Source organism: Lagopus leucura, unplaced genomic scaffold (assembly GCF_019238085.1).
Source record: "Lagopus leucura isolate 7727_CA_CO unplaced genomic scaffold, USGS_WTPT01 Super-Scaffold_73, whole genome shotgun sequence".
In the NCBI taxonomy this organism is placed as follows: domain Eukaryota; kingdom Metazoa; phylum Chordata; class Aves; order Galliformes; family Phasianidae; genus Lagopus; species Lagopus leucura.
The window spans coordinates 40070244-40093474 of record NW_024962252.1 but is presented as its reverse complement, the minus strand read 5'-3'; the positions used below and the strand labels follow the sequence as shown (position 1 = coordinate 40093474).

At 36.5% G+C, this 23231-nt stretch overlaps 2 protein-coding genes across 3 annotated transcripts in view; one reads left to right on the top strand and one right to left on the bottom strand.

Annotated features, from left to right (window-relative positions):
• Positions 1 to 23231, bottom strand: part of NT5DC1 (5'-nucleotidase domain containing 1) — a 118906-nt gene that overhangs the window by 75711 nt on the left and 19964 nt on the right. The window lies entirely within an intron of this gene.
• Positions 18644 to 23231, top strand: part of COL10A1 (collagen type X alpha 1 chain) — a 6821-nt gene continuing 2233 nt past the window's right edge. Inside the window, exon 1 of the mRNA XM_042889553.1 lies at positions 18644 to 18785. Within this exon, the coding sequence (XP_042745487.1) occupies positions 18644 to 18785 (142 nt within the window). The remainder of the gene's footprint in view (positions 18786 to 23231) is intronic.

Here is a 23231-nt window from a genome sequence, read left to right as displayed (position 1 = left end):
CATGGGGCTGCTTGCATGCTGTAAACAGAACTTGTCCAGCTGAATCAGTAAATAAAAGCATGAGTCAACTTTTGAGCTAAAGAAGGTGGGTCTTACACTATTATCTGAACTAGCCTTTTTGGGAGACAAAGGGTAATGCTACCTACTGTCACTTACACAAATATTTAGCTGTTCACATTGTCTAGTGTGTAGAGAGCAGGGCTTTTGATGTACTTACATTTCCAGAACAAACAACATCTATTTAAAATGAGGAAAGAAAACTGCATTAGCATTTTTCTTGGTGATAAATCTGTTTTTGTTTGTTTCTTTTTAAACATCAGTGGAAGTAAAATCTCTGTTGATAAAAAGGAAGCATTCATTTTTTACATAGAAAAGCAGCTTTTATTCATAAGGATTCTCTTCCTCTTTTCAGCCTTTACTGTTTGTAAAAACAGTAGCTCTGATTTCTCAGAAGCTACTGCTTCATATATAATTACAACAGATGTTCTTCCCTTAAAGGAAAATATCTGCTTTTCCATGGATGTGGAAATATTTATCTTTTACTTTCTTTAAAAACACCCAATCACCAAGTGAAGTTCTAGGAACACAGTGTAACAAATACCAAGATTGCCCTCTCCAGATTCGCTGCTTCGTAGGCTATTACTTAATAGATTATGCATATTTGCTACAAACATTAGCATTTGCCACATACTAACTACTACGTTTCTCAGTTTAGCATTAAGAACATCTTCTGTTCAAAATTCTAAGTACATACAATAGGATTTCCAGCCTCCTCAATCATCCAGATCCAAAGCTGCTTTCCATTATGCATCCCACTGAGAACTGCTGCATGGAGGATGTTCTTGCCAAGTCTCAGATTTATATGCTCTGGCATTTTGATGGAAATACTTTAGTGCAAAAGTTTTTTTTTCCTTTTCCAGCAGCACTCTTTTTCCACTCTTCTTTTATTCTATATAACAGCATCACTATTTCCTTTTGCTGTAATTTGATAATTCATTTTTAGGTGACCAGAACTGGCAGTTCTACACAAGGGCTTGAACACAGCAGAAATATCTGCACAGGCAGGTGCAAGCAACCCTGTGTCCAAGCTGAGCTGGCTGCACACATGGCAGTGGCACTCTGGAAGCAGTTTGGCTGCACTAGCGTGGATGTCGCCCAGCTAAGGCATGTATCAGTGCACTGCACCACTCCCGCAGCTACCAGTCAAGGCCTATTTTTCTGTTGCCAGTTACATAAATATGTCCAATGTCCTAAATATCACAAGGGAGGATATGCTTTTGTGCAGGTGGTCAGAGACATGAAATATGCTGAGTGTATCCTCCCATAAATCTGCAGCTGCTGAAGAAGTGGCAACCTCCTGGTAATTCATATGGGAGCCCAGCAAGCCTGCTGGAGTCAAGTGGAAATTTATACTGGAAGATGCACTCATAAAGAGTGTTAACAATGACACTCAAAGGAAAAGTACAACATGCTACCATAGTCTGAAATAGAAATCAGCATCCCAAATCCATTCGTGTGTGTTTGGCAAGTAACAGAAAGGGTTTTATATTCACTCTTCTGGCTGAAATAAAAAAAGTTGTTTTGGTGACTCTCAGAACTTGCCAGATGCAAGTTCAGTCAAGCATCTGTCAATAGAAATAGTGAAATACCTCATGTAGGTCATGTAGGCTTGGGACCTGCCAGTCTTCACAGCATTCCTTTCACGACTCATATTTACTACCACAGCTTTATTTCTACCTTAGTCCTTCCTGTTTAAATTCATTTTCCAGCTTGAAAGAAACACCTCAGACTATTTTAGCAGACTATCCTAATAGAAAGCCTTTGACATGGGCAGGACTTTCGTAAACATGGACAAAGTCAGGAACCAACAAACTACTCGCAAATGCAGGGGGTCAGTCTAGACATCTTTTCTAGCAAGCAGTACAGTTTGTCACTTTGCTTTCCACAGTTTGTACATGACATGAGTTTTAGTGAAACAATTTTGGAACTACTTCTAATTTTGCTTTTGACAACAACCTTCTTTAGAGGCACAACAAATGAGCTAATGGAGATCTATATTTAAAAGCATTATTTAAGAATACTCAAAAGATTATTACATTGCTCAAAACTGCTTTACTTTGTTTTCTAATGTTGGACCAAACACATTATTAAGCAAGATATCCTGCAAGGACAAAAAAATCTGAGAACATTTTGTCTTTTTATGAGGCTGAAATAATCCATCGTAGACTTTTTATTATTTTTTCTGGTGAGATGGAAGGAATACTTGAAAATGCAAAGATTTTGTCACACCAGAGAGTAAAGGCATGAGAACAGTTCAGGGCCTAGCCATCGCTGCAATTTATCAGCCAACTATGTTCGTCCTAGATGGATCATTCAGACATGGGACCATGAGGACAAGAACCAAAGCATAGAACATATGTGAAGGTTTGAAAAGAGGGCCTGTGTGAACGTAATAAGATTAAATCAGGCCAACTGCAAGGTACTGCACTTGCGTCAGGGCAATCTTTTAAGATGGAGGCCTCCATCTCCAACAAAACATTATATGATAAAACACTGACCACTGCAAATTTTTGCAACATTTTCAATGACCTATCGTACCATTCACTCAATCAAACTCAGACAAAGAGGGACCAAATCTCCTGACATAAACAGTCATGTATCTAAACACTCCTATGGCCTGGGGCCACCAGAAAGAAACCACATATGGAAACCAAGCTCTGAGAAAGTTCTAGGAGCAGATCTGAGGTACAAGATCACACCTTTCCTACAGAAACTAATTCCTGGAATATGCATATGGAGTAAAGTGGTTTGTTAACTGTGGAGATTCTTCTTTCCAAATGGAGCTGTGGTGTGTCAGGTTATTCTCAGATGGGTGTGTACATTGACCTCATGCCAGCCTGCAGTTGGATAGCAAATTTGGGTACAAGTAATTATAAAGTCCACAGCTGGGTAGGGGTCTTGTCAATACAGAAGCTGAGGGGTGGAGGAACTAGTTCTAGTATGCACATTGCAAGAAGCAGACTGGCACATCCACATGAGGTAGAAGAAGAGCTCCAAACTCAAAGTCTTTTCACACTTTGGGGGTTCCTACCACTACTATTCCACTATTATTTGAAAGGAAAGAGATAGGAACAGTCTGATAATACTAGCTTTGGTTGAGTTATAAAGGTTGAAAGAAACATACACTTTAATAACTCTTTGGACTTCCACTGCTTTCCAGAGCGCAGAAAGATTCCAAAACAAGTGATGATGGTGTAACCTTCTAATTTAAGCTTCTGTAGCTTAGCTACAAAAGTTCCAGAGACTTAGAGTCTCCTAAATAGAAACAAGACAGTATAATTAATTTTGCAAAATTGAAATACTAAAGCAGTACAGCACAAAACTCTAATATCAAATTCAAAAGAAAAAAAAAACAAACCTATGCCATACATCTGAAAGATGTGATGACAACTAATCTAAAAGTAGCTTCTCTGTGTGATGTGAAGTAAGAATTCTCTTGTTGAGAACCAAGAGCAGTGTGCGAAGAAACCAGAGCAATACATAGCTAAATAAAGGCTAGGATGTTATGCCTTTAAACATACATTCTCATTTAAAATACAAGCTTCAGGCAGATAAAGAAGTTACTGGACAAGTTTTGGCTTGTGTTACAACAGTCAGAATGGATTATTGTAATGAGCCAATATCACTTTATCCATTGCAAATACTTAAAATTATGTTTTGCTCAAGGAAGAACAAACTGGAGACACATGCCAAGATTCTAGAGAATTACTATGAAACCTGGTAGTGAATTCTCAGGCAGCAAGAAGTCTATTCACTCTCACCAAGTTTAAATCTAAAAGAAAACAAGTGACTGAGCAACTGCAAAAAGAAACCTCAAAAGAGAGGCACACAATAACATCCACATGTTTTTCTTGCTGGAAGAAACTCCTGTCAAGGTCAGGGGCATAAACAAAAGAAAAACGCCTTGAATTCCAAAGCTGATCTAATGAGCAAACAGCATTTTTGTGCTGTCATCACAGCAGCAATACTTCACCAGAAGCATGAGAGCCACTCTGCAGCTTCTCAGATCTCAGAGGCAAGACGACTTTTCTTTTGTGTGCACAGGAATGAAATATAAAACTTGATTTTTACACCATACATCCAGACCAGTACTCAAACTCAAACTGACCTCTCATTTCTCTAAATGAGAAAGATACACTTCTAAGATCGAACAGTCTGATAATTGTCTTCTTAGCATGAGAGGAAATTATAGTAACAAATTTAGAAAATATAAAAACTTTCACCTTAAGTAGGTAGTTTCTTACATTTTGGGATTGCTGACTTTTCATAAAATTGTAGAATGGCTTGGTATGGAAGGGACCTTACAGCCCATTCAATTCCAAGACTCTGCCATGGGCAGGGCTGCTAGCTGCTAGACCAGGCTGCCCAGGGCTGCATCCAACCTGGCCTTGGTATCTCCAGAAATAGGGCATACCTTCTCTGGACAACATATTCCAGTACCTTACAACCCTGTAAGTGAAAAATTCTTTCTTTACATCCAACCTAAATCTTCTTCTGGCTTAAAACCATTTCCCCTTATTCTATCTCTATCAGACTATATAAAAAAAATGGCTTCACTCCTGGTCAGAAGCTCCCTTTAAGTACTGAGAGGTTGTAATGAGGTCTTCCTGGAGCTTTCTCCAGGCTGAATGAACACATCTCCTTCAGCTTTTCTTTGCAGGACAAGTGCTCCAGCCCTCTAATCATCCTCGTGTCTCAGGCTGCAATTTTATAGGAACACATTCTAAAGTGACTCAGCAGAAGAGTAGCATCTTCTGTGGTCTAATATTAAATATTGAATTTAGGATATACCGTTTTTAAATGGGTGTGTAAATAGACTAAAATAAGTTCTAAACGTGCTAATTAATTCTAAATGTGCTAATTAAATTGTTCTGTTTAAAAGTAGCAATTCTATGTCAGTGGAGTCAGACAATTCACAGCAAGAATATACTGCACAATGCAGCAGTTTCTTACTATTTGAAAGTCTTTTTTCCAACCAGAACGCTTTAAAAATTGACCTCCTACTCCACCCAGGCTTGTTTTCTCAGAAAAAGACTGTAACCCTACTTATGCTGCTTGTCTCAAAGGAGCTTCTGAAGTTTGAAGAGCTGATAAATGGCACAGCAGTAAATTCTTTCACTCACGCCATACTAAACACCATAGCTAGAACACATTAAATAGTACAAGAAAGAATCAAATACATAGAGAAGACGACAGCAAGGCCAAAGGTGTGGAAAACGGAAAGAAATACATAGAAAAAGATAACTGAGAGGCAGAGAAAATACTTCATTTCTAAAACATATTGCTTACGTGTTCTGTGCATGAAATGTGTAGCACTTACATTTCTAGTTAAAAGGTAATAATCTATCTATTGATGTATGATCACCTGTACTTACCATTTAACTTACTGCCATTAAAACATTAGTGTTCATATAAGGGACATTGGCATCCAAGATTCCCAGCATCAGGGCACGAAGAAAAGCTAGAGCTATGTACATATGAAAATAATATCTGCCTAATGACAATATCCATGAGGAAACAAAGGGCAGAAAAAAAGAGAATAAACAACAGAAAAAGGATGTTTATAAGAAGGATATGTAACCCTAAAAAAAAAAAAAAAAAAAAAAAAAAAAAAAGTCTAATTCTGATTACTTAAGGAGTGAAGTCATATGTGAACAGCTTTAGAAGTCTGATCCTTCCTATATGATTAAATGCTGTAATGACCACATCCCAAAAACATCTCAGAAATTGTGTTTTTCCCCTCACAGGGATGCCCCCATAGAGACACTGATACCTGTAACCATATTTACAGTCCTTTTAAGATTATTCTGAAACTTACATAGAAGTATACAAAAGTAATAGTCCATTCAGCTTCAAATTGTAACAATATAAACACTTCTAAGACCTAATATTGAAAGACAGTCACTAAAATACAGGGCAAATATTTTGTTACAAACTAAAGAAGGCAAACACCAGATCCTGTGAAAACAACTTAAAACACAGTTCTTACTATCTTTGCCATTGTTTTTGTACTTCAAAGGTAACACTTTTTTTTTTTTTTTTTTTTTTTTTTTTTAAAATAAAATAAAAAACATTGCTGGAAACATTGCAATACTTACCTCCAAACCACACTGTAGATGCAAAATTCATAAATGATTGGGATTAAAAAGATAAGAAACCCTGTGGGGAAAAGACAGCAAGCCTGAAGCTGCTGTGCTTGTAAATTAAAACTTCTCCAAAGCACTGGTTTAATTTCTCAGAGGATGGCAAACATCACTGAAGACAGAGAAAGCAGAGACAAAGAACAAAAGAGATATTCTTACGAGCCTTCCAGGTACAGTCGAAAAGGGCAGGCACATGACATAAATGCGCAAGTAGATGCTAAGCTATTTCCAGTTGAATAAGATCCTGAGTTCTAAAAATCATTTATTCTTAAGTGACTGACTGAAAGATAATATCATTGCAACAGCTTCTAATCAAGTTCTCCAGAAACCACAGATTGCTTTCTTAGATAACACAAATCTTTACAGTGAGGTCTTCCTTTCTGTTTGTAAAATAGGATCCAGTATAAATTTAAATATTGCAAAGCAGTTCTAGAGAGAACATGACAGAATTATGCCCATTATCCCCATTATATTTGTAAAATTAACATTCTTTTGTCAATGCAATTTTTTTTCTAATCTTTTCTTAGCATTCCCGATCCTCCGATACTTGGAGAAGGTATTAAAAGTGTTGTATATTATTAAACAGGTTTCTTTGTTTTCCAGGGATTATTTCACATTTTAAAGAAATTCCTCTCATGCTCCTGCCAGCTCCCAGGTTTTCAGCAGAGTTGACACTCTCTGCATGACTTGCCTAAATATATTTCCCCTAAAGTATCTGTAAACAATCGGTGCACAAGCAAACAAACAAAAAGGCAGTTCTAGATGACTTGAGTGCCTCAGGGGTAAAGTACTGCAATGAAAGTCTGGAAGAAAGAAGTCTGCCAGAAACTTAGCAAAGTTCACATAAACATCCTGCGGTTGGTCAGCACATCCCAAGGTGGAATCCACTCTAAAACCCAATACAACTTATGCACACAGAGCATTCCAGAAAAAGCTCTTGATTTAGACAAGTATAAAAAGGAACCAAGAAAAAAAAAAAAAGCTACTAATTTTAATTCACTTACTAATACTTAGGTAAGTAAATACATTCCACCATAGGTTACACAGGACATTTATTTCCTGAAACAATACACTCTCTCAATGACCTAAAATGCATTCTTGGTGACCTAAAATTTCAACTGGCAAACAGTGTTATGTTTAGGTTCTGAAGAAAAACAGAGAGAGTTTAAAGGTACTCAGCTTTGTATATAAATACTTCAACTTGGTAAATGAAAACTGAATTCCAAATGTCATTCCTGTAACTTCCACTAAATTTGCTTATTTCTGCAAATAAGGATTTTTTTATTTTATTTTACAGACAAATCTAATATTCAAGTTTATTCCTCAGTTATGTAAAAAAAAAAAGTGAAAAAAATCTTTAAAAACGTTACACATACAGGATGAGATTGGAATTATAAAGACAGAATTTTACTTTGCTACTAGTACAAGATCAAATAACCCAATAAAGCCATGCAATGGCAAGAAGGCAATGCTTAATTGACTCTACCAGATTTAATGTTAAACATTGGAAGGAAAGTAGCTGAATAAAGTGTAACAAAAGCAAGAAGTAAATAATATTTTATGTAACAGCATTACTTTTACATCCAGCTTCCCAGATCACACAATTTACTTTTTTTCTTCAATCCTTTTGTTTTTGTTGAAAAATATAGACTAACACAGATGTCTCAAAACCCTCAGGGTTAATATATGAAGGTCACCCTGAAAGCAATGCCTCGTATTTATTTCTATGGAAACTACAGGATATGCAGAGAGAACAATACTAGTATTTGGTAGAGAAAATTTTCTAAGCTACAAAACACTATTTTTCAACACAGTCACCACCACTAACTATGCACTTTTATGAGTGATGAACAAGAGCCTGCACATCGCACTTATAAATATCTGTATCAGCAGAGGCAACACACTATTGCTGTCACTACTGCTGAAACACATCACATACTACTTCATTGTGCTCATATCCGCTGTTTGGTTTCCATCAATTTTCAGCAAGTATCAGTGAATGTCAATACGTTTCCATTTTTTTCCACATTTTTTGAGGAATTCAGTGACATATCTTTGCACCATATGCGTTTCCATGTGAGATGTTATTTTGTCAGACAGCCCCTCTGCTGCCATCTGTCATATAACAACAAAATGTAATGGAATAGTGGTGGGAAGCTACTGTTCACAACACCACAATCTGCCTCTGGCATTGTGGGCCATCATAAAATTGGAAGTATTATTTTCAGAGCAGCCATTGTACATCCCCTCTTATTTTCTACATATTTTAAACATCCTTCCTGATCATCACATGGCATTTTCTTCCTCTGCAAATACGTATCAGAACTAGCTTTCTAACTGGAAGATACAGCATCATCTGGAGAGTCTAAAACATGCAAGCAAAGTCAGATGCTTGTTTAAGTGGCTAAGGTGAATCTGCAAAGAACACCATGATACTTGGAGATTGCTACAATAAGAAGGATTCACCGAGCACCCTCAGAAATTTACATAATCTTTAGGATAATCTCTATATTTCAGAGGAAGATGATCAGAGGACTGAAGAACCTCCCCATGGGGACAGGCTGAGGGAGCTGGGGCTTTTCAGCAGGGAGAAAAGAAGGCTCCTGAGGGACCTTATAGTGGCCTTCCAGTACCTGACAGGGGCCTATAGAAAGTCCGGGGAGGGATTTTTTTTTTTATAAGGGCATGTAGTGACAGGGCAAGGGGAAATGGCTTTAAACTGGAAAAGGCTTGATTTTGACTAGATATTAGGAAGAAACTCTTTACTGAGAGAGTGGTGAGACTGGAACAGGTTGTCCAGTGAGGTTGTGAATATCCCCTCCCTGAAGCATTCAAGGTGAAGCTAGATGAGCGCCTTTGAGCAACCTGGTCTAGTGGGAGATGTCCCTGCCTATAGCACTGGGGTTGGAACTAGGTGATCTTAAAGGTCCCTTCCAACCCAAACCTTTTTATGATCCTATGATTTCAGTGCTATAGCTGCAACAGTTAAGATTTTATTAAGCTCTAATAAGAAACATAGAATATAATCTGGATAACAGACTTCCTTTGGTAAAGATCTTCTGAAGTTGACTTTCAAGAACTGCAAAGTCCAACTACATCCATTCAGTGGGGAGAATAAAATGAAATGAAACCCTAATAGTTTCAGACTCACACAATAGCGAGTTCTAAACAGTGTTGAGATCTGTCTCAACACTGTTATACTTAACAAAATGAGTATTCCTAGCTTTCATTTCCTCAGTACACAATCTCATACTAATCGTAGTCAGAGATTGCTCATTCCCACAGCAGCTTGGCGCTGAGTGCAAGCTGACCACAAAGCCTTGCCTTTCTCTCTGGTTTTGTAGCAGTTCAACACAGGTTGCAGCAAGGTTGCTAAGCAGAGTAAAACTTCTTTAACTTTCCAGCACTAAGGTCCAACAGCCCGCACACTGCCAGAAAGGCTGGGATTTGTGCCCTTTTAAGGAGCCTACACTTAAAGTGTCTTAATTTCTTGCTCAGTTACACTCAAATTTCATTTATTTCTCTTGAATGCATGCACTACAAAGATTCACCTACTTGTTTGCCTAGCATAGCCAAATACTCAGAAGCCTTCACTATTTCATAAAATCATAGAATCTCAGGGTTGGATCTCTGAAGGCCATCTAGTCCAACTCCCCTGAAATGAACAGGGACATCCACAGCTAGAAGGAAACAGAGACAGTGATGTCTAGGTAAATGCTACTGTACCAGGAGCTGCAGTGTCCTCCCTCTTCTTATAGCTTATGTTATTTAAGGAATCCACAGGTTCTACAAGTATTCCTTAAGACAGATGTTACATGAAATAACAGTCAACTTCAGACTCTGCTACTCTTATGAACAGATAAATGACTCCTTCCTTTCCACTCCTATCCTACTGACTAACTCTCAACCCAGTTTCCATGTCCTAATTTCAACTTTGTTATCATAGGTTGGTAGAAGACATTCTCCACTCCAGACTTGCAGCAGTGACAGCATGTTAGAAAACATTCCCTGAAATTACTTGTCAGTGTTCTGCAGTAGCACATGACATTGGAAGCAGCTGCTGACAGCAGAGCAGCCTACTCCTTGCTTATGCACCATAAGCTGCTCAGACTCCCAGTAAATTTACCTTCACCTATATCCCTAGCTAAGCTACTGTCAGATAAACTATTCCAGGAACAAAAACTGGCTATTACAGACCACATAGGTAAAAATGGCTCATAAGTAAACAGACTGGAAGGTGACCTGGAATTTACAGATTCAGTTCTCTGTTTCTGACTTCTCTGATCTTCAGATCAGAGAATTCATTAATGCTCAAGCACATTCACATCAGAGCACATCAATCACATATAATTCAAACAATCATTGCTTGCTTACATCTCACCATCCATGGATACTAATGACATTCAATACCACCCCCAGCAAGAATTCAGTTTTTAAGGTTCTTTTCCTGCACCACTTACAGCAGCAACAGTATCGTCAGAAAGTATCACCACTGGAAACAAGTTGGCATTTCTGCCTGGGCACCTATCCTGAGCTCAGGAGCCTCTATCCATCCCTGATACCTGGATCAATTTAGCCAGTTTGGGAAGTATTTACTCACTCCTTACCTCTAAATAAAAGCCGCTTTGATCAAATCATAATTCAGTTCTCAAACTATTGAATGTGAGAGCCTCCTGGCTAAACTTGAAAAAAAAATTATCCTTGCACTTTCACTTTTCTCTTACAGAATGTAAGATATATTGAAACTTTGAGACTTGAGTCAAGTACTACAGCGACACCTATAAAATTGCTGCACTGATGTGTCTTCTGTAACATTAAAAGCAACCATTTTACTAACCCTTTATTATAAGCAGATAATTATGACTGTCCTTGATGACAATGTAATGCTTTCACAAATCCTATCTCAGGCTATTGAAACTAAAACACCAGTCCTATTAATAGCCATAATGAATAATTAGATTCCATACACTCAGATTGTGGGTGGGTTTTTTTTTTTTTTCATAAACAAAGTAGTCAAAGTTTGTGTACACCCACAAACAGAACTTCCCCATGTCTCAATTCAAATAAATGAAAGGGAAACAGCAATACTTAAGATGCCAAATATTGTTAACAAAACAAACAAATCAGTTATTTTTATAGTAAATTCAGACAACTTCTATTTGTTCTGGCTGGAGAAGACTGGATTTATTTCTTTTTTTCCTCACCTTTGGTACCTGTTTTTAACATGAAAGCTTAAAAACAGCTCTATGCCAATTGTCCAAACCACAGCAGGTGGTAAGGTCAATGAAAAGGATTATTCAGCAGACTGCTCCAGTGGACATGCTTAAAAAAGTAGTTCACTTACACTTATTTTTCACTATTTGGAAGATTCCCTAATTCAGAGGAAGCTGCTTGAATTTGTTCACCTTTGGGAAAGTAAGAGTGGTTTTCACCCTTCTTTCATCAGTGATCTTACTTTATTTCTCTAGCATGAAAGAGCCCAACAGGTACTGAGATAGAACAAGATACTAACACTAATTAAAAAAAAAAAAAAAAAAAAAAAAGAGAAAAACAAAGCATAAATTAAACAAAATAAAATAAATGCACTCCCTGCAGTGTCATCCTCATCATCCCACCACCACCCCCCCTCCCCTGACAAAAAGAAAAAAAAAAGAAAACCAACATGGTGACATGGTGACTATTTAGCAACTTTGTGTTTTTATTGAATGCTGTTTCTGCTGTCAAACATCAGGTTTGGTGGCAGTAGGCTGAAAAACTCAAGTAAAACATCATGGTCATAAAGAACTTACTGGGAAAAAAAAAAACAACCAACAAAAAAGAACACTTGTAATACTTCAAAAGCAAGTATGCATTTCAGTGGCTTTACATCACTTAACACGTCCTGTGAAATGATCTGGGCTTACAGAAAAAGCAGCCTCCCTCCTTCCAGCACTCCTATTAAAGTCTGATTGCATTTTATTCAAAATCAAATTCTTATTAGTTCAGCTTACAGAAAAGCTTCATATTAATACAACCACGAGTGCAGCCAATATCACAGAAAAAGCCGAAAATGAGCATTCATGGGTTAAAAGGAACAGGAAATCTCTTCAGATGGCTTTGTTTAAACAGAAATAGTTTCATGGAGCCCTCCCCTAAAAATCCAAGGCCAAATTCTCTTATTTGCTTGGATCATTCAGCATTCAGACCCTTTGATTTCTTTTTTTCTTAAAACTGCACAAGGGAAAGTGGATTCTTCTTTCTGCCCTACTGCACTGTCAGAAAGACGAAACTGAACTTCCTGAATGCACTGTACTGATTCAGAAATACATTTGTGAGAAGAAGTATGAGTTTAATGTATATAAACAGCTTCCTGCTTTCAGTATCTTGAAATCTAATCAGTTTTCATTTAAAGCTCATACCTCTGGTATGAGTTTCAATTTAATGCATTAATTTGATCAATACTTGTTTTTACTTTCAAAGGAAGGGGGAAAGGCCAGCAGCATATCTGAGGAACTGAAACATCTTTTCTAACACAGTATTTCTTTTTGGTATACTTCATTCAAGTGTTACAAGTTTTCTTAGTTGAAAATTGACATAGTTTTCACAGAATCACAGAATCGTAGGTGTTGTACGGGACCTCCAGAGATCATCGAGTCCAACCCCCCTGCCAAAGCAGGTTCCCTACACCAGGTAGCACAAGTAGGTGTCCTGGCAGGTCTTGAATCTCTCCAGAGAAGGAGACTCCATGACCTCCCTGGGCAGCCTGTTCCAGTGCTCCATCACCCTCACTGTAAAGAAGTTCTTGCGCACGTTTGTGCATGTGTTTTATACAAGCACAGTGAAATGGAACCACAAATATTATAGCGAGATTAAAAAATATTCATCGATAATATTATCTGAATATGAGGAATATGTAATACAAAATCCATGTCAGTCTCAAAATGTTCTCTACACATCACTTCCTGATGTTTCAGCATGTTTATTCAGTGTCTGTGCAGGTTAACTCATCAGAAAGCAAACATAAATATTTAACTGTCATCTATTTAAATGTATTGCTATACTAATAAAGCTCTCAAGATCAGCATACTTGAACATAACATACAATAGACAATTTTGCAGTACCAGAACAAATGAAGACCATCTTTCCGTTACTGCTTGAAAGCAGGATGCTTATTCAACCACAGTTACACTCTTTAAAAATATAAAGGCTTTATACCTATAAAAAGATTACCATGAAAGCATAGGGCTAACACAACAGCTTTCATTTGATTTGAAGAGGGAATTCCTTGTTGTATCTGAAAAGTACTAACAGGGATAGAACTACATAGCCCTGTAGATTCCCTCAATAAAGCACCCATGCATTTTGAAACTCACAAGAAATCCTGGTTACTTTCTAACTAGAGAGGTAAATAATTTCTTTACCAAGATGTTCTCTACCTTACTGAGTCCAAGTAGGTAATGTTGGAATTTAAAGTAGCCTCCATGTAAATACAAAGTAGCAGCAATGATGAAATGAAACAGTGATGACAGAAACGAAACAAATAAAAGCTACACATTTAAAACAAGCAACAAAAAAGAACCGCACAGATTTCCATCAGGTATCGAATTAAAAAACAATCCTGTTCCTATTTCTTTCAGCGTGATAGAAAGGAGAAGGAGTTCTGTATTAGTACTCTCCATTTAAAAAGGTACAAGAGAACATTTTGTTCCTCCGCAGATCCATTTACAGCTCACCTGGCCATTACTATGTGAACATGTGAAGACTGTCCAGCATTATGCGATGGAAAAGGACAGCTGGACACTTTTAACCCATGGAGCTGAGATCACTTCAGAGCATTATAAGTGCACCACAAACTAGAAAACCCAATTACTTCTCTTATTTCATGGCAGGCTTTCAAATTTCTCCTAGAAATTCATGGCTGTCTGCGCTAATAGAATTTAAACTGGAGGCTGGAGAATTTCTTCCCCAGAGACAACTTAGTTACAGACCACTAGGGCTTGGGCTTCCACAAGTTTTCAGTATAAGCACTCTCACACAGAAAAACTCACCACAGACTATGGAGGATTTTTCAAAGTTCACTTCAGGCAGATAACAACACTGGAACTGACTTACAAGAGAAAGCACTAGTTTGCGGCGCAGTGTCTTTAAGTCAAAACAATAAATCTAAGCATATTCACAATGAAAATCTTAAGCGTTAGGAATATACAATGCCAATTCCTATTTGGTGTAAAACCTAGACTAGCCATTCTCTGAGACTTGCTTCAGCAGTTTCAGGTGCTTCTGTGCATCTGCATGTCTATGTGAGAAAAGGAAGTACTTGTTTTAGTCCAGTTTATGCTTAATTCCACACGACTTTCTTGTAAGTGTCTGCTTACTGTGTCACTCATTCTCTTCACCTTTTGAATAACTTGCAGGATTGTAGTGATTTCAGTTCCCACCTCCCAAAGCATAGTGCCATTCCCACAAAACTTATCCATGTGTTTCCATCGGCCTGTTGGAGCAAGAAACAGATTTCTGGAAAGCATACGTGCTTGCTGATGAACAGGCAACACTCAGCCAGCATTAAGGATTCTGGGATTTCAGTGCCTATTTCATACAGTCCACAGAAATTCTATTCTGAGTCTTTTTGCAGTTAAGTTCAGCAATGACATAGCTGAAGTCTGACCTTGAAGAACTACTAAAATGGCTGCTTTCATGTGGAATGAGGGGGCCAATACCAAAGTAAAAGCAAGTTCTGGAATGGTACAGTGGTTAAAGGTGTCCCACAGTTATTCCTGAGCTTTACAGTAGTGGAACAGAGGGAGGAAGAAGAGTGAAGACTCCTACACTCAAAAGGAAAGTGCATAACTACAAAACAAAAACATCTGAATAGTTATACCTTGACAAGAGGTATGAAAATAACCTTTTTTAAAAATGTGCAGTTACTGTAAATAAGCACAGTGTCTACTATACGTATTTTTGCACATGCAAATATACACAAAAAAGCCAACCTTCGAAGGCGTGCTTGAGAGCTAAATGCATATTACTGTTCTGCCAACAGGAAACACCCACAGCAACAAGGAATACATACAAAAGAAGCGTATTCCAATTCCACCTCTATTTCCCACAACCACAAAAAACAAAACCTCAAACCAAAGAAGTAGCACAAGATAGTACAATAGGGTGGAGCTCACATTAAAGGACAACAGTTTTACCTGTATGTACCTTTTGACCCTATAATCATTGCTATTTACACAAAGACACAGAGATTATTCACCTCTCTCCCCAGGAGGAGACAAGGCAGGAAGTGAGACTGCTGAACAAATAGGGGTGTACATTATTGGTGCCTTTGTAGTATAAGTGTGTCTGCCTTGGGGGTATTTATGAATTGGGCTAGAAATTAGCATGAAACGGAATGTGCACAGAACTGTTGCCTGCTGTTCCTAAATTAACCAAATATTGTCAAATTAGCAACAACCACACTTCCCACTTAAGGCTATATATTTAAATGTTTTAAAATCAAAAGTTATTTTTGGATTTATGTGAACCAAAAAAAAGACTGAAGTTGCTTTTCTGCTGCTTCTGTTAGGATTCTCACTTGAATTTATAGAGACCAATATTTAAAAGAAGGAGCTTAAGGCATTACACAAATGACTTGTGGACAAAGTTTCTTTCTTCAAAACATTAAAAGGAGCTAAATGCACACATAGAATAGAAATGTAATCTCAGACATACAAATATTCTCTGAAAACCAGTGACTGGATTGGGCACACAAGCTGAATAGGGAAAACAGTCCAGAGATCTCCTCAGAGGAAAGGGTTTATTTACAAAATTGGAACACAGTGTTGTTTAGAGGATGGCTAGAAAGAAGAATAGAAGAAAAGAACTGTTTAACAGTACTTTAAATAAATTATTGCAGCAGTCTTTAAATCAAACTGTAATACAGTCCTCTAATAAGCAAATGTATTAGCACAACTGTAAGTAGAACAGACTTGATGGTCCACTGGTCTCTTTCAGTACAGTAACTTGTGTTCTAGGATATTTGCCACAATACATAGAAGCCAAAAAATGTTGTCACTGGGAGAGGGTGGAATTAAACAAAGACAAAAAGCAGGTAAAATTCAGCCCAAGTTAACCTGTCATTCTGCAAGATAGCTGCACAGTTCAGGGCCAATAGCTCAGTCTATTGCCTGGAAAGGTAACAGATGTCCCTTCTGTACCTACCATGCATGAGAACTCATGGTAGCACAGATTATTTGCTAGTATTCCTAGAGTAAAATAGATTCCTATAATATGTATAGTATGTAGTATATGTAGTATCCTTTTCAAAATTAAAATATTTCTACCATTGGTATTAGGACATGGGTACACACGTAATCTTCTGCAGAGATATTACTCTCCAGATGGCTTCCACAAATGATTAAATAAATGCAACTTGGCAGTTAACTTCATCGCAGTAACTCGTAGCATGTGCCCAGTTTACTCTAGCAAAAACAGATACTACGTTTTTCCCCCACCAGTCTTCAATACAAGAGAAACTAAAACTTTCAAACACACCCAAAAACTTAGCTCCCATAAGACTGAACATGATGTAACAATGTTAAAACATATATACACACACACACATATATATGTATATAAAAAAAGTATTAAAGATGATGCTAAACACTGTCAGATTCTACTATTTATTCAGAAAGAAATCACAATGTGTGGATACAGTCTATTAAGCAAAATTGGTTAGAATCAATCTATGACTTAAAGGAAAAATAAAAAAAAAGCTGTAATCAAGTTTGAGCCAATGCTAAAACAGCCATAGCATAAATTTACTAAACTGAAGTAGTTTAACGGGAACAAAATGCACCTGGTCAAAATAGAGCAGTAATTACAGTTGAATGAGCATGTTTTAAAAAAAATAAAATAATAAAATATATATATTAATTACTGGCAGCAGAAAAGATCAAAGAAGTCCCATCAGACTCACACAGCAGCTTGCATAAAACTTCAGCAGTATGGATTTCAATACATTTATTACAGCTGAATATAATAGTTTTCATAGTGTAATGTAAGCTTACATCTCAGAAACATTACTTGCAGTATACATAAAATAGATAATATCATACCTCCAATATCAGAACAGTTACAAGCTTAGAAGTACGATTTTGGAGACAATCTCTGAATACAATAACTGGTTACAAATAATGTTCAGATTCATACACAACTCTCAAATTAACAACTTAACTGATTCTAAGCTCTCTATTTGTACCTCAGTGAATAACTATTCACATAATCTCAGACGAATACTTCTGAAAGTAACACCTCGAAGTTCAAAATATGTAGTTCTTCACTTCAGTTAAAAACATTCACAGAAACATCCAAATGAAGCACCTAAAATGATAAACCTTACTTACAAGTTTTTCCATTGTAACCTTTCTCATTTCTAAAACCAGAAAGGATGCAAAATTTTAGAAAATACGAACTACAGGCAATACAATTTCATCAACAATAAGAGGTCCAAGAGAAGAAGAAGAAATTAAAAAATGCTTAACAGGACCTAAAATCCCTACCAAAAATAGCTTCCCCCACCCCTAAAAAACACACATATGCACACAGATAATTACTGCTTACTGGTTCTTGGGGAGGAGCTTACGCCCAGCAGTCACCAAACTAGGGTGAAAATCGTATAAATAGACAAGGGTGACACTTGAAATCATCAGCTTCTGCTCACTCACCAGTGGCAGAAGAACTCCTCACTAGAGGGGGATTTGCCACTCTACTGCTCTGCATTGGAGCTCCACAACATTTGGTATGTTATTATTTCATTTCATTCTGTATGGTTTTGATGCTAAAATCTATAGGATATGTTGGTTGGGGTTGCAAGAGAGTTGATATTTAATGGCTAGCATCAGCCTCCTTACTGCTACTGGGGTTATTCAACAGGTTGCAAACGAAAACCTCACTTGAATGTGAGATTTTTGCCATGGATGCTGAAGGAGCCAGAACTTTATACTTCATGGAATTTACTATAGCATTAGACAGGGGCAATAACATCATGGTATATAGCCTATATATTACCAATTAAACCTTTTCTTCATTCCAGGAGCTCTGATATATGTTACTGCTGAACTTTGCTTTTGGGTCCTGGAGTAATTAGAAAAATTACTACTGTTTCTGAAGTCAGTGGCTTCAAATAGGCTGCTACTTATTTAAAATGATTATTTTTTCTAAAAGTGAGACTTCTGCCTCTAAGCCATCTCTTTTGTATCTTAGACATACAAGAACTCCAAATCTTAAGTTAGCCATGTTGATTCTATTCTCCTTACAGCACTTTTCACAGACAGTGAAAGCAGGAAAAAGCAAGCACAAAATAAAGAAACTTTTAATACCAATAGCTTAAGAAAACCAATTTATGCAAAAGACACTCATCAACTTCTACTTAAAACATTGTTTTCTTCCCTTTCTAACAGTGGACGGATTTGGAAACATGCATTTACAAATATCCTTACTGCTGCTGTTTTGTCTAAACATCGTCCATGGTAGTGATGGATACTTTTCCGAGCGATACCAGAAACAGTCCAGCATCAAGGGGCCGCCACACTTTCTACCATTCAACGTAAAGAGTCAAGGTAAGTCTACTTTTTTTTTTTTTTTTAAATAATAAACTAGCATAAAATAAGTTCTAGTGGGTCAACATATGAACAAAAGCTCACTGTTTGTACAACTGGTACTAAACTAACAGTTTAGGCTTGCTTTAATAAGTTCATCATTGCAGAAAGAATTAGCAGTGACACAGGAAGTTACCTCCCACAGATGAAGATGCACACTTGCATAAACTTTCTGTGACACAATAACTGCTGAAGGGACACTTCATTAGAAAAGGAACATTTTAAGTCTGCATTAGAAAACAAAAGCAGACCCAGAGAGCAGAAGATTAGCTCCTCAGGACACAGCATCCTTATTATCCTCATTTATGAGCTTTCATTTCAGAGTAGCTCTAGCCAAATCCTATGGATTGGATACACAACAGTAGTACATACTGAATTCAAAGATGCTGCTATAGTCTCACTCAAACTGCCTCCAGGCCATGTTTTCCAAAAATCCTCTCTAGTGAGAAACAAGTGAAAGTAGCGTGGTTGGGGAACTTACCCACTCAAAATGCTCTTCTGGACTGCACCAAAACACTATTATAGCTTTATCTCTTGCCTTCAGCACAAGGAATTTCTGTAATCCTACCAGCACTCTCAGACTGAATTTAGGTACATGAACAGGTACTGCCATGACTTACTAGCTGGAGTTCCCAGAAGGTAAAAGTTACACTTTCTCTTCCCAGTACTTGATCACAGTGTTTTCCAGTGATTTTATTCACTATTGTATCATTTTTCATATAAAGTATACTACGTACTTTATTGTCTTCTACCACACTTAATTCTATTCTTCTCAAGGCAACTTTTATGTATTTATTTTATAAATCTAGAGAAAACACTGGGAAAGGGGGGGGAAGAGAAATAACAAATTAAGAAGAAAAGGAAGGGGAAGGTTCAAATTAAATAGGAAAAAGGAGTAAAAGGGAAAAGAAACTGCCCTAAACTAATATTTCACATTATGTTAACAGAGAAACTAATCTGCGGTAAGCCTCTTAATCTAAATAACAATTATATATACCTGTGACAATTGTAAGATACTGTCTATTGAGGAAAGGGAGCAAAGATTATTCACCGCACTACAAAAGTGGCAATAGCTTACAATTTTACAGACTTAAGATACCAGTCATACAAAGAGACCTGACAAATCCTGTCACCATGTTTGGTGACAAAGTATCAAAATGAAAACTACACAATAACTGCTGTTTCTCAGCCTGGAAAACAAGTATCCTACAGATACATTTTAGAAGAGATTTAAGAGGGCTCACTGTCATTGTTCATAACCTAAGATAATAATCGAAGAACTAAACAAGAGACCGCAAAACCAAATTAATACCTCTGAATGTGTTGTCTAGTGAGTTGCTCCTTATGCAAGTAGCTCAAGTAGCACTTGTCAAGATCTTAATTACAGCTTATTTCTCATATTTGTTCACTGTACATCATCTTCTAGTGATTTAGTTACCAGCATGTTCTTTTCCTTTTGTATAGCATTGCCAAAAAGCTACCTGGAATCAAAATTTCAGACTGGGCCTAAATTAGTGACCCAGGACAACATTTGCTAGGTGCTTGATAGCACCTAACAGAATAGGATGGAAGTTCCATGCTCATTTCTGCAGGTGGCAAATTCATATTTTAATAGATCCACCTCAACATCAAACTAAAACTTTCTTTGTAACTCTCAGCTGTTTTTTCTCAGCAACATCAGTATACATATTCAGTATACATATTCATCTGTATATAGATCAGTGCAGGTGTGAGGGCCTGCTGTGCAACAAATGTAGCTACTGAAAAACTAACCTTTACTACAGCCACAGCAGAACCAACAGAAAAGACAAATCATGGAGTGAGACATGGATAGCCAGCAGCAGGGAAAAAATTTAGAACTTGAAACTGCCTCAATTTATTTGCATACTCCCACTTCCATATTAGCACTTAGTAATTAAAAGAACATAGTATAAGTGCAGAACTAGAATGTAATATTTCGATACTCTCCACATTCACTTTAAAACAAAGAAAAATTCTAAAGGTAAGATTTTCCATCACTTGATTAAAAGATCTCCAAAAGACATTCTTAGATCCCAAAAATACAAATAATATTTTCTTTAATTTCAGATTAGCAAACAAATGCAATATTGGATATAATTCCAGAAAATGCTTATCTTGGCAGCTGAAATCTATTAAAGCTTTATCTAAATTGAAGAAATTGTAAAACAATTTGATAATTTTTCTTGACAGCTCTCCTGTCAGAATATACTTTCTTTTCTAGTGTGGGTTTAATATATATATACTAGTGTGTGTGTATATATATATAGTATATATTGTGTATATATATATACACAATAGTACATATACTATTAGTATAGTAGAACATTATCCTTTGCTCATTGCCCTGAACTCCCTGTGAAAAGTCTTGGTTGAAAATAATCATAGAACTAAATCTGACAGTCCAGCAATGTTTAAGCTAATAGGCCTTTACTGCAGGTCATGCTGAAGTCTTGAAACTTAGTTCTATCCAAAAATAAGGTTCGACTGCTCTTGACGGGTCTTGATGTAAAGTTGTTTTATACATCCAAGACACATAAAAGAATAGTTAACCACTGCTTCAATTTTCTTGGTAAAACCTGTACTTCATTAATGCGACCGTCTGTCTTCTACTATCTCTAAGACAGTGCAATCACCAGATATTTAAATCTGAAACAAGCACATTTTTCAGCTCCTCATAGAAAATATCCACAATAACATTTGCAAAAGATACTGAAGCTTTTGCTAAAGGCATCACACATCACTTTACAAAACTAAGACATACAAAATTGACCTAAAACAAACTGAAAAACAGTAAAGAGAAGCATTCTGAAACTGATGTCTGAAGAAATTGCTTCCTCTTACCCCCAGTTAGGTCAAGCGTAATAACAGCATGTTACCTGAACACTGCTGAATGATATCAGTGCTACTTCACTGCAGAAATTCAACTCTAACTCCTGAAGAACAGAATTCACTTGGAAGAATGGACATAGCTCCCTGAGTTATAAAAAAGTACACCTGGATGGGGTTACAGTTGTCTGCTAGCAAATGCCAGGTTTTAAATTCAGTAAAGTAGAATTCAGGCTACTAATATAAAAAATGTATTCATGTTTCTCTCCATTTTACAACTGGAACATCACAAGGTCAGCAACTCATTGTCTGCATCCAAGTTTTGTTTTGATTTGCCCATGTTTTCTTAACTCTGACTTCAGAAGGATGAGATAGGAATGTACGCAAAACAAAACAGTATGCATTTATGCTGCCTTTACGCATCAGCAAAAAAAAAAAAAGAGTTACTATCTGCAGTTGATAGGTAATAACTATTTCCCTAGTAATACAGGAAGAAAGCAACCTTGCAGGTATATGAAACATTTGATTTGACAGCTTTTCTTATTATATTCTTTAAAAAAGAAAAATATTTCTACTTCATCTCATTTGGTCCAAAAGTAGCCACAGATTAGATAACAAACTCTGGTTTCCTAAAGACAGCAAAATATTCATTGCACACACCTTCATACATATATATATATATATATATATATATATATATATATATATATATATAATATATATACATATATACACACACAGATATGCTTAGTTGTTTTTCTAAGACTCAAATAGAACTTCAGCTGATCAACTGTTAATGAATCTTTTCTAAATAAGCAATGAACTGAATATGTTGCCATCAGAAAATCAGAATCTAGTTTATTTTTATACACCTCAGAGTCTGATTTTTGCAAGCCTTCTTAAATCAGTATTCATCATAACTATGGTATTTTGTTCTATAGTGGTATGAGCTGCTGCAAAACAGTAAAATAGCTCACAATATGCATGTTGATCTTCTCTGTAATATGCTACAAATCATCATCCTAATTCTAAAATGAAGCAGCAAATTTCCCACGAAGTACAGAGAAAACAGTTTTGAGCTTGTTTAATCCTCTATTTGTGACATTCAGCTAAATGGCTCCACCTGCTGTTGACAGCTAAGACAAAAAGAATCATCATTTGTTGTTTTTTTGTTTTTTTTTTTTTTTAAAGAACTTGAGCTCTGACTAACTACAATGAAATATCACTTATCTTGTAAATGTGTGAAGCTATTATAGCAAACACAATTCTTTAAGATGACAATACTTTAGAATATAACATTTATATGTTTACTAAAAGATAAATAAAAATCAACACAACACCACAATTATGGCTCACTGTGGATGGTAAGAAGAAAAGGCACCAAGTAGTTTAAGAAAAAAAGCATAGTTCTATTGGAAACATCCTGTTTTCTTTTATCAAGATGCAAGTCTTAACTTGCTAAATCATTTACATGTTTCCTCTCCTTCTTAATGCTTTGCATTCACTTGTCCACTATATATATATATATATATATATATATATATATATATATATATATAT